Source organism: Brachyhypopomus gauderio, chromosome 3, assembly GCF_052324685.1.
Source record: "Brachyhypopomus gauderio isolate BG-103 chromosome 3, BGAUD_0.2, whole genome shotgun sequence".
NCBI classification, from domain to species: Eukaryota; Metazoa; Chordata; class Actinopteri; order Gymnotiformes; family Hypopomidae; genus Brachyhypopomus; species Brachyhypopomus gauderio.
The window spans coordinates 267,501-282,165 of record NC_135213.1 but is presented as its reverse complement, the minus strand read 5'-3'; the positions used below and the strand labels follow the sequence as shown (position 1 = coordinate 282,165).

Sequence of the window (14,665 nt, the reverse complement as noted above, 5' to 3'; positions counted from 1 at the left end):
GCATGGTCCTAGTGCTAGATTCGTCACTATTTAAATATTAGTTTTTTTAACCGTTAAAAAGTGGGGGGGACATGGCTTCGCTGCTATTTAAATATTTGGTTTTAACTGTAAAAACTGGGGGGGACCAAAACCGGCTTTTGAAAAAGTGGGGGGGGACATGTCCCCCCGTCCCCCCCCCCAAATTACGTCCGTGAGCGTGACTGTCAGTACGCAACATGCCTGAACTGACTGCTGTTGTAACACAGGGTGTTGACTAGGGCTGCCACAAACGATTATTTTAATAGTCGACTAATCACTGATTAATTTTTACGATTAGTCGACTAGTCGGATTGTACGTTAATTGAATATAAAACATACAGCTTATCACACTAGAATGCAACTGCTATTATATAACCATCATTAGATTTCAGCTATAACTAAAAATAAAAACAATTAAGATCATAGTTCATTAAACCTTTAATGAAATATGCAGCTTGTTGCAACAAACAATTATTAAAATAAGGATAAGGCACTGCCTTAAAAAACACAAAAATAAATAGGCCTACATTAATAAAGAATTTTTTTTAGGTTTTTCTTTCTTTCATTAGTCTCTGGCATCAAACTTCGCTACATTAAAATCAAATTAGGTAGGGACCTGAAACTAAGGAGTTATTCACAAAAATAAAGTTTTGGTCTCACTGACGTTACAGAAAATACACGAATGCGTGCTAAGGCTAATTAAATCAATCGCCATCACTAATGTTAACTTTTACAGTTACCACGATAAGCAGGGTTGCCAACTCTCACGCATTGAGAGTGAGAGACACGCATTTGACCGTCTTCACACGCTCACACACCACACATCCGCCGAAAAAAAAGTTGGCAACCCTGCGATAAGTAAGTACTAAGTTAACGCTCTGTTTATGGTAACTTTAGCAGCTAACGAGCAATTTAGATTACAGAGATGACGGTCCCTATTCATCGTTGTCACAAGTAGCCACAACATGCTTCAGGTACGTGGTTGTGCTGCCGTGGAAGGCAAGTTCTGCCTTGCAGATATTGCACGCGTTTCGGAACCCGACTACGGAAAATTATCCCGCACTTTTGAGTTCTGTAGCCGGGTAGCCACGATACCAGAGCCTGTCTGTATAACGTCCTGGGATGTCGTCAACTGTCTACCCCGGTTTCCACTAAACTGCGCATGTGCGTCAAGGACAGAAACGCAGACGCAGCAGTGGAAACTGTCGCAGCAGTTTGGAGAGGAAAAAACGACGCATCGACTAATAAATTAGTCGTCGACTATTTTAGTAGTCGACATAGTCGTGACTAGTCGAACATAGTCGTGACTAGTCGACTAATCATGGCAGCCCTAGTGTTGACCAATAACACGAGAGCCAAGAGTGGATCTTCCTATTTAAGGGTTCTTTTACCAGCCTGCACTGCTCTGGGATGGTGAGGACTTGACCTGCGTGAAGCTGGCCCCCCCTCATACCCAAAATGCTGAAATAACACTGCAGTTCGTTTGTGCTGGGTTTGTGCCCGTTTGTGCTGCAAATATTTTCGTTTGTGCTATTAAGGCTTTTGAGTAATTTAAAAATGCATTTTCTGACCGGTGACGTCACGCAGCCCCCCCTCCACGTCCAAATTTCTCCAAAGTAGTCTCATTCATTTGTGCTACGTTTGTGCTCGTTTGTGCTGTTAAAATGAACGCTTCAATCACTTGCTTTGTAAAGTTACAGTCGTTTAATTTTTCATACGCGTGACGTCACCAGCCCCCCCTCCATGTCTAAATCACTCCAAACTGGTCTCGTTCGTTTGTGCTACGTTTGTGCTCGTTTGTGCTGTGAAAATTAACGTTTGTGCTTTTATGGTTTTTAAATTAGGCTATAACTGGATCTTTTTAATACGCGTGACGTCACCAGCCCCCCCTCCACGTCCAAATCACTCCAAACTGGTCTCGTTCGTTTGTGCTACGTTTGTGCTCGTTTGTGCTGTTGAAATTAACGTTTGTGCTTTTATGGTTTTTTAAATATAACCGATTCTTTTTCATACGCGTGACGTCACCAGCCCCCCCTCCATGTCCAAATCACTCCAAACTGGTCTCATTCGTTTGTGCTACGTTTGTGCTCGTTTGTGCTGTTGAAATTAACGTTTGTGCTTAATGACACGAGCGCACCTCTCACGTGTTTAACTATAGCTATACAACAGAATGGGCTGGATGATGTTGGACTACAGAACGGACAGGAGGTGAGGGGTAACAGAGAAGGCAGAATTTCTGGATGACATCAAAGCTTCTGTTGAGAGATGTATGAGGATCTTAATGTTCCCTTATGCAGATCAACCACATCTTTGTCTAGAAGGCCTCTGTCCAGAAATCTTCAGAGGTGTTGTGGGCAGTGGAGAAGATCAGGAACTGTCCTCTTGCTTCATTGCTGAATTGACAGAGCAGCTCCAATGACCATGCTTTAATTAGGTTTAATTAAATGTTTTATGTTGACCTCTTGAAAGTTTCTGCAACACGCGAAGCAGGGCATCTACATTCAGGTACCACTCCTTCTCCTGGCCATCTATCTGTTTAGCTCAGTGCATTCACATTTAAACATTTGCATTTAACCATTTTACTAGTACCTTTATTATATTGCTATAATGCTCATTTATTTTCTTTTGTCGCTTACTGACCTTGGTTTTTTTTTGTCTGAACCACCAAGAAACACCATCTCATGCAATTTATGTGGTGTATTGTTGATTGACAAAAAGTCTAAAATGTTGATTTATATGTACAGTACATTCAATGCATGGATACACAATGCAAACCATTTAAGGATACTGCTCTTTACTCACATTCAATAAAGAACTGTTCTTTTGCACATGCAAACACTCTTTGTATAATGTCTTGCTTGATAGCTGCCTTAAGACAAATACTGTATTACTGACACAAAAACATTGAACTGAATCTAAACGCCTTCATTATTTATTAACTTCACTAAAACAGTTGAGCAATGGCTAATCATTTCCTTGACGAATACATGAGTACATGAGTCAGAGGTAGGAAATAATGCATCTTATTTGACATGGACACTCAATATTGAAGTAATTCATACAATTTTGTATGTTGTAATGTGATTAAACCATACATATTGCAGTAAGTTGTACTGTATTGCCATTCCCTTAAATGCGGGCACAGCTAAATGCAGGCACAGCTATGATTTTATCAAATACACAGAGCATGAAATTATGGTTGTATTTAAATATCTACAGCTATGATTAAGTAATTGATCAGAAATAGCCTACAAATTTAGCATGTAATAAAACTAGCAAGCTATAAGTGAACTAGCCTTCCTAGCCAACTATTATGGAAAACCTTTGAATGTATCAGTTTTGGAACTAACAGTGGGGCAACAATTTAGTTTGTCCAGTTGGTGGCAGTAGCGAACCAATACTCAGCCGTATGTAAAGACTAAGTAGATAAGGCTGCACATGAGAAGATTGATCGTGTTAACATAGTAAAAAACAGACATCAGAGAGATGGACCACACACAAAAAATTCAGAACAATAAGGTTTAATTTCTAACAGGAAAGAGAACAATAGCAATTGAACTGAAATGAATTCTGGAATAAAAAATTAATGGAACTAAATTCTTAACTTCACTAGATGCCAAAGCCAGAAATGATCTGTGAACAAAGTTTAAGTCGTGCATCACACCATGGAGACCATGACAATATGACATACCACAACTTGTCAGAATTGGCTCCTACCTGCCTCTGTGGACCGGTGTATGTGGAGGCCGAATTCAAAAATCTAAAACGTGGCCTCTTTAGGAACGAAAACCTGCCTACACACGTTCATCGTTTTGTGGGCAGACACCTAAATTACATTGAAGGGGAGATGCGGCTTTCCTCAGCCAAACACAACAAGCCAGACAGGGATGATGTTGGTTGCGACAAAGGCCTGGCAGTGGACACACCCAATCAGCCAACACTGGAAAACTGGAGGGGCCTGGCAGTACCCCCAAAAAAGAGGCCAACCTCCTATCTTATTCCACAGCCAGAGTGGCTACACACAGCTCCAAAGCAAACCAAAATTCAAATGGGACTTATGGAAATATGTGCAAGTCCATTAAGATTGGAAAAGCAACAGTAAGCCTGGACAACACGTGCGCATTTGACTCTTTCTGCTAATGTTCATGCTGCACTTTCTGCGACAGTGAAAACTTCAACAAGCACCTAACCACCACTGACGAGAAACACCCAGATATTTCAGCTGGTCACAACCATTGTGACAGATGGAGTACATTCTGAAGCCTACCGGCAGAGGGCAAGAATTTTGCACAACATCTTTGAGCACAACACATTAAGATCTGGAACACTGAAGATCAACGCAGCATGCAACATTGCCCAGATCATAACAAAAGCAATGGATCATTCTCCAAGTTTCATTACCAAGGCTCAGTGTGGGAACCCAGAATGCTCAAGAGCAATGGCCAGCTTCAGAGCATGTCTCCTTGCACCCTTAAACATACGGCACATAGAAACAGAGGGCATCAAGGGTCTTCAAGCAGCTCTTGAGGATGGAGTGCAGTTGCAGTATTCAATTTGCCAGCGACCTGCAAAAGCAGCACAATCAATTACTGACGAGGCCTGCAATGGTGTGGTCACCCACAGCCACACTGCTGGGGCAGCACTGTCCATTGAAGTTGCTGCAGAGAAGGATTATGTGCTGCAAGTCTTCCCCATCAACCTCACCTGCAATGAGCCCTTCATTCTAAGGGGTGTTGTAGCATTCCGTCTGGTGCCTTACTGGGCAGCCCTCGGGCATTACGTCGCCTACTGCCGGAGGCCGTTCTCAGGGTGGCAATGCTTTGACGACCTCTCCAAGGGGGTTTCCACTGTGCCTGACAAGCACACAATTACATCACATGTTTTTTACACGAAAGAGTAGGTTGGGAAAACAAGCAGCAGGTTTTAGTTAAATTACATTACACTACACTTAGCTGATGTTTTTTTTTTATTCAAAGCCACTGAGTTATTTAGATACAATGTGGAATCCAAACTTTCAACCCTCTGACCTAAAGAAAAGTACATGTTCCATCAAATAACAAGACTTTCTACAGTAAAAATGGATTTAAGAAAAAAAATGTTGTATGACTTGTGTTTTCACTTATTAATGTTTTTGAGTGCCCATCAAATAAGATGCATTATTTCCTACCTCTGATTCATGTATTCAGAAAATGATTAGCACTTTGCAGAAGTGCAGATTCCTGCATGAGGGTTGTGTGTTTGTGTTTTTGCATCCCCACAGAAACAATGATTCACACAAAGATTCCTGTCATTCAATTTCATTATTGGAAGATCAATATTACTTATAAATGTTACAAATATTACCTCTTAAATCTCTCAACAGAAGCTTTGATGTCATCCAGAAACTCTGCCTTCTGTGTTACCCCTCACCTCCTGTTCCTTCTGTAGTCCAACATCATCCAGCCCATTCTGTTGTATAGCTATAGTTAAACATGTGAGAGGTGCGCTCGTGACGTTAAGCACAAACGTTAATTTCAACAGCACAAACGAGCACAAACGTAGCACAAACAAACGAGACCAGTTTGGAGTGATTTGGACGTGGAGGGGGGGCTGGTGACGTCACGCGTATGAAAAAGAATTGGTTATATTTAAAAAACCATAAAAGCACAAACGTTAATTTCAACAGCACAAACGAGCACAAACGAACGAGACCAGTTTGGAGTGATTTGGACGTGGAGGGGGGACTGGTGACGTCACGCGTATGAAAAAGATCCAGTTATAGCCTAATTTAAAAACCATAAAAGCACAAACGTTAATTTTCACAGCACAAACGAGCACAAACGTAGCACAAACGAACGAGACCAGTTTGGAGTGATTTAGACAAGGAGGGGGGGGCTGGTGACGTCACGCGTATAAAAAAGAATCGGTTATATTTAAAAAACCATAAAAGCACAAACATTAATTTCAACAGCACAAACGAGCACAAACGTAGCACAAACGAACGAGACCAGTTTGGAGTGATTTGGACGTGGAGGGGGGGCTGGTGATGTCACGCGTGTGAAAAATTAAACGACTGTAACTTTACAAAGCAAGTGATTGAAGCGTTCATTTTAACAGCACAAACGAGCACAAACGTAGCACAAACGAATGAGACTACTTTGGAGAAATTTGGACGTGGAGGGGGGGCTGCGTGACGTCACCGGTCAGAAAATGCATTTTTAAATTACTCAAAAGCCTTAATAGCACAAACGAAAATATTTGCAGCACAAACGGGCACAAACCCAGCACAAACGAACTGCAGTGTTATTTCAGCATTTTGGGTATGAGGGGGGGCCAGCTTCACGCAGGTGAGGACTTGCTTGAGATTAGTTTTTCAAAGTCTATCTGCTGTGCTAAGTCTTTGAATTCAGCACTGGAAAACTGAGGCCCGTTGTCACTCAGCACCTCATCAGGGATCCCAAATCTAGAAAAGGTAGGTTTCAGTTGCTGAATCACCTGAGTTGTGGAAGGCAAGTGCGAAACTCTAGGAAACGTGAGTAGTAGTCAGATACTACAGATGAAGTACAATACATTCCCAGGGTCAACCAGGCAGAAGTGTTGAGATGAGTAGCTCTTTTGGCTGTGTCTGTCTTAGCTCCTGGCAAGTAAAGCATTGCATGCACACACACACACACATATACATACATACAGTGCCCTCCATAATTATTGGCACCCCTGGTTAAGAAGTGTTTCAATTCAAATCGATCTTCATTTCAATGATTCGATTTATTAAACCTGAGATCAATCTTTAGAATGGGCAAATTTTCCCCGCATATGCGTACCGTTTTAAGGAATGCAGGGAAATGGGTAGCGAGTTCCAAAGCTTTGGGCCAACAACGCTCAAGGCTCGTTCACCTAACCATTGTAGCCGGACTGGAGGAACAACCAGGAGGTGAGCATCAGCGGAACGGAGAGAACGTGCAGGACAGTAGCGTGAAACTAGCGAGGACAGGTAAGAGGGGCCAGGTTCTGTAGTGAACGGAAGACCAAGAGTAGTGTCTTGTACTGAATGCGGTATTGGATGGGTAGCCAATGAAGTGATATCAATTTTGGGGTGATGTGCTCAGATGCTTTAGACCGTGTCAGGACCCTGGCAGCAGAATTCTGCACATGCTGGAGCTTCTTGATTTTACTGGCTGGCAGTCTGGCCAGCAGAGCATTGCAGTAGTCCAGTCGACACGTAACAAAAGCATGAACTAGAGTTTCAGCTGCAGAGTCAGTGAGTGAAGGGTGGAGTTTAGCGATGTTTCTTAGATGGAAGAAAGCAGTTTTAGTAATATTATTGATATGGGCTTCCATTGTGAGAGCTGAGTCCAAGATAACACTGGATGGATGGTTGAACAAGTTTCCGAAGAGTGGGTGAGGAGGCAATGAGAATGACCTCAGACTTGCTATTATTTAGGTTGAGAAAGTTCTTTGCCATCCAGGAATTGACGTCATGGAGACAGCTGAGCAAGGATCCAGGAGGTTGTAGATCAGAGGGCTTGCAACAGACATAGATTTGGGTGTCGTCAGCATAGCAGTGGAACTGGAGGCCATGCTGTCCAATGATATTACCAAGGGGGAGGAGGTAGACTATAAAAAAAGTGGGCCAAGGACCAAGCCTTCAATCAAAAAAAAGTTTATGAACTTTAAGGTGTATGAACCCGGCAAACATGACTTTGTTCATTGCGTTGAAGCGCGGCATGCGAAGTTACAAAATTCGAGAGGTGCACGATTTTGCGAAGTGACAAGGCACTGGCGGAGCCACCGCGATTACATCGTTTTCAGTGTGCGGAACCTCACGCCAGTCGCGACAAGTATAAATCTGTGAAGTTTTCTCAACAGCTGGCAATATTGTTACTGCACAAAGGAGCTGTCTCACTCCTCAACATGTTGATCAGCTCCTTTTCTTGCAGAAAAATTTGACAATCTCCAAGATGTCAGAAAGCAGTCACGAATAAAGGTTTTTGGACCTTAATGTTTACAATATTCAGAACTATGTTCATAAATGTTAAAACTCAATTTGAATTTAATTTAATTTTATTAATTTAATTTAAATTTAATTTAATCTAAATGTTACAACTTAATTTGCACTTTAAAAGGCTGTTCAAAACTGCTTTCAATGCCTTTTCTGGTAAAGGAGCTATGTGGAAGTGTGTGGATTAATTGATATAAAAAAAGATTTGTGTATAAAAAAAAACTAATATCTTAATACATTTTAATAAAGTTTGAGTGTTCCTTGTATCATTACATTTCACATTCAAACTACACTCATTTCATTGTAATTGAAATTTCCCTACAAGAATCGATATTGAATCGGATCGAATCGAAAATCGAATGTGAATCGGAATCTAATTGAACTGGGAGATTAGTGGTGATACCCACCCCTAATCTCAACTGACCAAAGCACACGGTCCCAGTACCACTTGGCAAACTCCACCTGTTTACTCTAATGAGTATAACTCAGAAATGGCTTTCTCCGTACATGCCTCCCAAACAGCTTGTTGGCATGGAGATAGCACCTGATTGTTGTTTGGGAACCCCAAGATACTACCATTTGATTCAATTCTCTTACAGTGAGCACTGGAAAACTTTTACTTCTCTTTTACTTCTTCATCCCTTTCATCCTATGTGTGGTGGCAAGCTACACTTGATGTCACAGTTCCAGATGTTTTGAACTTTTTGATGATTGCTCTGACTGTAGATGAGGGCATCTGCAGGTGAGAGGCTATTTGCTTGTAGCCTTTGCCCTATGAAGGTCAACACACATCTGCCTTACTTGAGTAGTGTGTTCTCTTGTCTTTCCCATGTTTAAAAGTAAGAGAAATTGGCCTCTCTACCATGGCCAGAGTGAGCCACTTTTTCAGCCCGGGAGTTTCATACGCAAATCCGGCCCAAAATTATTTTTCCATCCCAATCGGCCCAAACCAGAGATTGACATGAGCCGGCCCATCGGGAATCCTCCCGAATCTCCCGATTAGCCACTCCGGCTCTCTACAATGCCATATTTATACCCCAGGGAAACAGGAAGTTATGAATTACTAATTAAAGGATCCTAGGTACTTTGATCCAATTTATAAACTACAGTAAAAATTACATAAATGGTTAAAATACATTTGTTTCCAATAAATTATTAAGGGTGCCAATAATTGTGGAACTTTATGGAAAAAAAAATTTTTAGTCATGATTTTTTTCTTACATTTTTTCACCTAAGTTGAAAGTTGACAGTCACCGGATCTAAATATTATTGAGCCACTTTGGGGTGTTTTGGAGTGTTTTCCTCCACCAGCATCACGTAGTGACCTGACCACTATCCTGCAAGAAGAATGGCTAAAAATCCCTCTGACCACTGTGCAGGACTTGTAAGTCATTCCCAAGACGAGTTGACGCTGTATTGGCAGCAAAAGGAGGCCCGACACCATACTAATAAATTATTGTGGTCTAAAACCAGGTGTTTGTTTCATTGTCCAACCCCTGTGTGTATGTTTGGACATGCCACTTTTTGTTCAAATGTGAATAAAAGCTGAGAAATATTTTTTTCCCACAATGATCGTATTATCTCCTGGGAGATGCCTGTGTCATTTCCAGTCAAAAATATAATTTCTGGTTAAATAAAAGTAAATTTAAGTCAAAATTTGCCAGGGGTATGAATATTTTCGGGCGTGACTGTGTATATAATGTAACCCTGTGTATATAATATAATTATATTATAATTGATCAGATTCAATTAATTCAATTCAATTAATTTATTCGATCTTTAATTCAGTCTCATAATACTCATAATAATAAGTTGCCAGATATTGTGATTATTTCTCGTCCTTCAACATTCACCAAGTTTCTTCTAAAGACCAGACGTACTGAGTTTCCATATGTATAAGTATATATAATATATTTCCATAAAGACGTTGTATTCCTGTCTGTCGGTTAAGCAGATGTATTACCTATGCCTATTGTAATACTTTGAGTATTATAAGCAATTGCATGGACAAATGGAAAAAATATAGAACTTCTCTTCATATTTAAACTGTTTTAACTTCAGCATGTACATATAGTATTTACATTAACTATCCTCATGTGAATAGTCCGGCAAGCAGGGTTGCTATGACAACATCGCGTTGATTTCCGGCTTGGGTAGGTAGTCAACGTAGTAACTAAGACCACAAAAGTAAACATACCGCTGCCTGTATTTTTAAAATGGAGTGATATTTAGGTAGTTGATAAATACAAGCATTTAATCCGTCAAAATGTCAGACATACTTTGTCGGTGGCTGAATTCCGAGCTTCGCTTGTCAAAAGTTGTTGGTAAGTCTGCGAATGTGACTAGCACTGCCCGTAGTGATAGTTAAGTACACAAGGTACACATTTTTGTAGTGCTTGAAAAGCACTATATTGTTATTCATCATACTTCTTCTTATTATTATTATCTGCAAATTTCTGAAATTAATTAAGCCCGAACCGCTTGACGAACAGACCTTCAAACGGCGTGTCAAAGGTCTCGGCACTGACAGGTGTGCTGTCCGTTGTTGGAGTAAAGTTATAGATTTTAATAAATTTATGTTTAAAAATTTAAAAAGCCTTTTTATGTCTCTCTCAAACCCACTACACACAGACTTCAAGCACTACGTATTTCCTTCGGGAAATGCACATCTAATTTAATCTTCGGATTTAAATCTAGATTCATTAGTTTATCTAGATCGCTAGCTGACGTTAGGTAAGACGCCAGCTTACGGATCTGGGTTAAAATTTCCTGTAGCTTAATTCACTCAAATGGGTTTAACGATAACGGTGAATGTGATTTGGTGGATAACCTAGCATTATTAAATACCACTGAACTATTTGCTTCCAGAACCACATTCCTTTCCCAAAGATTTTGCAAACGGTTATCTGATTGGAGAAGTCCTCAACAAATACCAGCTTCAAGATGACTTCGACCACTTTTCAAAACACAGGTGTACAAGCCTTCATGTATTGTGGTTTATTTGTACTGTCTGACCGCTTTAGGTTGTTTAGTATCTCCACCAGTGTTCAGAAGGTGTGTTTCCTCTGGTGCTGAACAGTAACATCCAGAAAGTAGCATGTCATGTGCATTTCTTAAATCCAGGAATTGTCCTTAAATTAGAAGATGGAGAGTATGATCCTTACATACATTCCTACACTCATGCATATTTACATGGCTACACATGCGCTCAATTCAATTCAATAAGCTTCATTGTCATGACCATATTCAGTTACAGTATTGCCAAAGCAGTGTTATCATTCAACATGAATAAACCATTGAAAAATATGAACAATTCTAATTATGATGAACTTGAACATGAAGAATTTAAAGATGAAGAAGTGAAAAGAAAGGAAAGCAAATAAAAAATATAAGTAGAGGAGAAGAAATAAATAGATCAATATAAATCAAAGTGTTTACAAGCAGGGTATGTGTGTGTTTGTGCGTGTGTGTGTGTGTGTATGTGTGTGTTAGTGCGTGTGTGTGTGCTACTCACTGTCCCTCATGTTGTATAAGGTAGATACATATCTGCCCGCTAAAGTGCACTCACCGGCCACTTTATTAGGTACACCTTGCTAGTACCGGGTTGGACCAACTTTTGGCTTCAGAACTGTCTCAATCCTTCGTGGCATAGATTCAACACGGTACTGGAAACATTCCTCAGAGAGTCTGGTCCATATTGATATGATGGCATCACACAGTTGCTGCAGATGTGTCTGCTGCACATGCATGATGCAAATCTCCCGTTTCACTAGTGTGTGTGTTAACTGCACAGATGGATAAATGTGGAGGACAAATTTCAATTGAGGTGAAAATCACAATTGACAAATATGGAAAATTTACAAAGGGATGGACATGGTCAGCAACAATAGTCAGGTAGGCTGTGGCATTGAAACAATGCCCAATTGGTGCTAATGGGCCCAAAGTGTGCCAGGAAAATATCCCCCACAACACTGCACCACCAATACCAGCCTGAACTGTTGATACAGGCAGAATGGATCCATGTTTTCAAGTTGACACAAAATTCTGACCCTATTATCTGAATGTCACAGCATAAACCGAGACTCATCAGACCAGGCAACATTTTTCCAATCTTGTATTGTCCAATTTTGGCGAGTTTGGCGAATTGTAGCCTCAGTTTCCTGATCTTAGCTGATAGGAGTGGCACCCTTTGTGGTCTTCTGCTGCTGTAGCCCATCCACCTCAAGGTTCAACGTGTTGTGCATTCAGAGATGCTTTTCTGCATGCCTCGGTTGTAACATTATTTGAATTACTGTTGCCGTTCCATTTCCATATTATGGAGTCAAATTAGGGTCTTTAATGGTGACGAGAAAAAAAAATATCGCAAATATAAGATTAGCATTTTGCATTTTACGTTCCTATTTTGTTTCTGCAATACTTTCCCTCTTTTGCGTTTCTTTCTTTTCTTTGCGTTTCACATTTTATGTTGCTGCTTTTTTTGCAATACTTTCTCCCTTTTGCGTTGACTCCATATTCCATCAGCTTGAACCAGTCTGGCCATTGTCCTCTGACTTCTGGCATCAACAAGACATTTGGGCCCACAGAACTGCCACTCACTGGATATTTTCTCTTTTTCTGACCATTCTCTGTAAACCCTAGAGATGGTTGTGCGTGAAAATCCCAGTACATCAGCAGTTTCTGTAATACTCAGACCAGCCCATCTAGCACAAACAACCATGCCATGTTAAACGTCACTTAAATCACCTTTTTTCCCCGTTCCGATGCTCAGTTTGAACTGCAGCAGCTCATCCTGGCCATGTCCACATGCGTAAATGCATTGAGTTGCTGCCATGTGTTTGGCTGATTCGACATCTGCGTTAATGAGCAGTTGGACAGGTGTACCTAATAAAATGGCCGGTGAGTGTACATACGTACATACATACATAGACCTATGAGTCTATTTTGTCCAAAGGCTCTGTTAAAATCTCCAGACCTGTAAACTCAGTCATTGCTTACATTAAAAGTGTGGTGTGTGTTTCAGTGCAGCTAATGCAAAGCTGAATAACTTCACCCGGCTTGAGCCCACACTACAGCTGCTGGGCGTGCCTTTTGACTTGGGCATGGCCAAAGCTGTGATGCAAGGCCAGCAGGGGGCAGCCATGCACCTGCTCTACCAGCTCTACATTCTGCTGCAGAAGAAAAAAAGGGCAGGGCTTACAGGTGCTACTCTGGAGACCATGCAACCTGCAGCCACAGCCAGACTGCACCAAATAGAGAATCGTATCTACACTGAGGTGCTACACACACACACACACACACACACACACACACACTCATACTTATGCACACCAGACACACCTTCCACATATGCTCTCCACAAACACACACATGCTTATATTTCCTACATGTTGGTTAATAGTGCTCTGTGTGACACTGAGAACTGTGTGTCCTGTATGATGCTGGGAACTGTGTGTCCTGTGTGATGCTGGGATCTGTGTGTCCTGTGTGATGCTGGGATCTGTGTGTCCTGTGTGATGCTGGGATCTGTATGTCCTGTGTGATGCTGGGATCTGTATGTCCTGTGTGATGCTGGGATCTGTGTGTCCTGTGTGATGCTGGGATCTGTGTGTCCTGTATGATGCTGGGATGTGTGTGTCCTGTATGACACTGGGATCTGTGTGTCCTGTGTGACACTGGGATCTGTGTGTCCTGTATGACGCTGGGATCTGTGTGTCCTGTATGACGCTGGGATGTGTGTGTCCTGTATGACACTGGGATCTGTGTGTCCTGTATGACGCTGGGATCTGTGTGTCCTGTATGACGCTGGGATCTGTGTGTCCTGTATGACGCTGGGATGTGTGTGTCCTGTATGACACTGGGATCTGTGTGTCCTGTATGACGCTGGGATCTGTGTGTCCTGTATGACGCTGGGATCTGTGTGTCCTGTATGACGCTGGGATCTGTGTGTCCTGTATGACGCTGGGATCTGTGTGTCCTGTATGATGCCTGGATGTGTGTGTCCTGTATGATGCTGGGATCTGTGTGTCTCCAGCGTCTGCGCCTAATGACGAAGCGTGAAGCTGATCTGAAGATGCAGAAGATCACACAGCGCTTTGACAAGAGACGCCAGGACACTCACGACCGCTATGTGATGTCTGAGTTGGAGCGAGAGCAGAAACGTCGCCACCTACAGGAGGAGATGAGACTGCAGGATATAGAGAAGGTGAATGAAGAGAGGCCAGAGAAACTGCTGTGTGTGTGTGCACGTGTGTGTGCATGTGTGTGTGCGCACGTGTGTGTGAATGCTTGTGTTACATGTGTGTGTGCAGCATCGTCAGGCTCGTAAGAAGCAGCAGGAGATTATGGATCGTATTCAGCTGGCTGTGGTCCAGGTGCCGAAGCCTCCAGCCAGTCGCTCACTGAGAACACTGGAGCAAAAGCAGCTTCAGGAAGCTCAGGTGCGCACACACCTGTAGTCAAACCTGTACACAAATCTGTATACACACCCACACATACATCTGCGCAAACATCTGCACATGTACAAACACTTGTACATACACCTGTACACATACTTGCACACAAACCTCAGCACACACATAAGCAAACACCTGCACACACACACCAGTGTGCACACCATGTGTGAAAAAGACATAAGTAAATGTATTGGTCTGTGTTTTCTAGAAGGTTCAT

General features: G+C 41.8%; 1 protein-coding gene and 1 long non-coding RNA gene across 12 annotated transcripts in view; one reads left to right on the top strand and one right to left on the bottom strand.

Moving 5' to 3' along the window:
- Positions 1-4,419: 4,419 nt before the first annotated feature.
- Positions 4,420-5,553, bottom strand: LOC143509666 (uncharacterized). 2 transcript variants are annotated; one of them, XR_013129718.1, is made up of 3 exons: positions 5,362-5,553; positions 4,723-4,871; positions 4,420-4,583 (listed from the first exon to the last, which is right to left on the bottom strand). It is a non-coding gene; the product is annotated as an uncharacterized LOC143509666 (long non-coding RNA). The 2 variants fall into 2 exon arrangements; XR_013129719.1 differs by lacking the exon at positions 5,362-5,553 and adding an exon at positions 5,186-5,251.
- Positions 5,554-10,149: 4,596 nt separating this feature from the next.
- Positions 10,150-14,665, top strand: part of spef2 (sperm flagellar 2) — a 49,493-nt gene continuing 44,977 nt past the window's right edge. For 8 of the 10 annotated variants that reach the window (XM_076998689.1, XM_076998686.1, XM_076998684.1 and 5 more), the window contains exons 1-6: positions 10,150-10,320; positions 10,865-10,967; positions 13,017-13,269; positions 14,028-14,198; positions 14,305-14,433; positions 14,657-14,665. The exon at positions 14,657-14,665 is cut by the window's right edge and continues 71 nt beyond it. In XM_076998689.1, coding sequence (XP_076854804.1) covers positions 10,263-10,320; positions 10,865-10,967; positions 13,017-13,269; positions 14,028-14,198; positions 14,305-14,433; positions 14,657-14,665 — 723 coding nt within the window. In that variant the 5' untranslated portion in view covers positions 10,150-10,262. The remainder of the gene's footprint in view (positions 10,321-10,864; positions 10,968-13,016; positions 13,270-14,027; positions 14,199-14,304; positions 14,434-14,656) is intronic. The other 2 variants (XM_076998685.1, XM_076998690.1) reach the window with 2 other exon arrangements.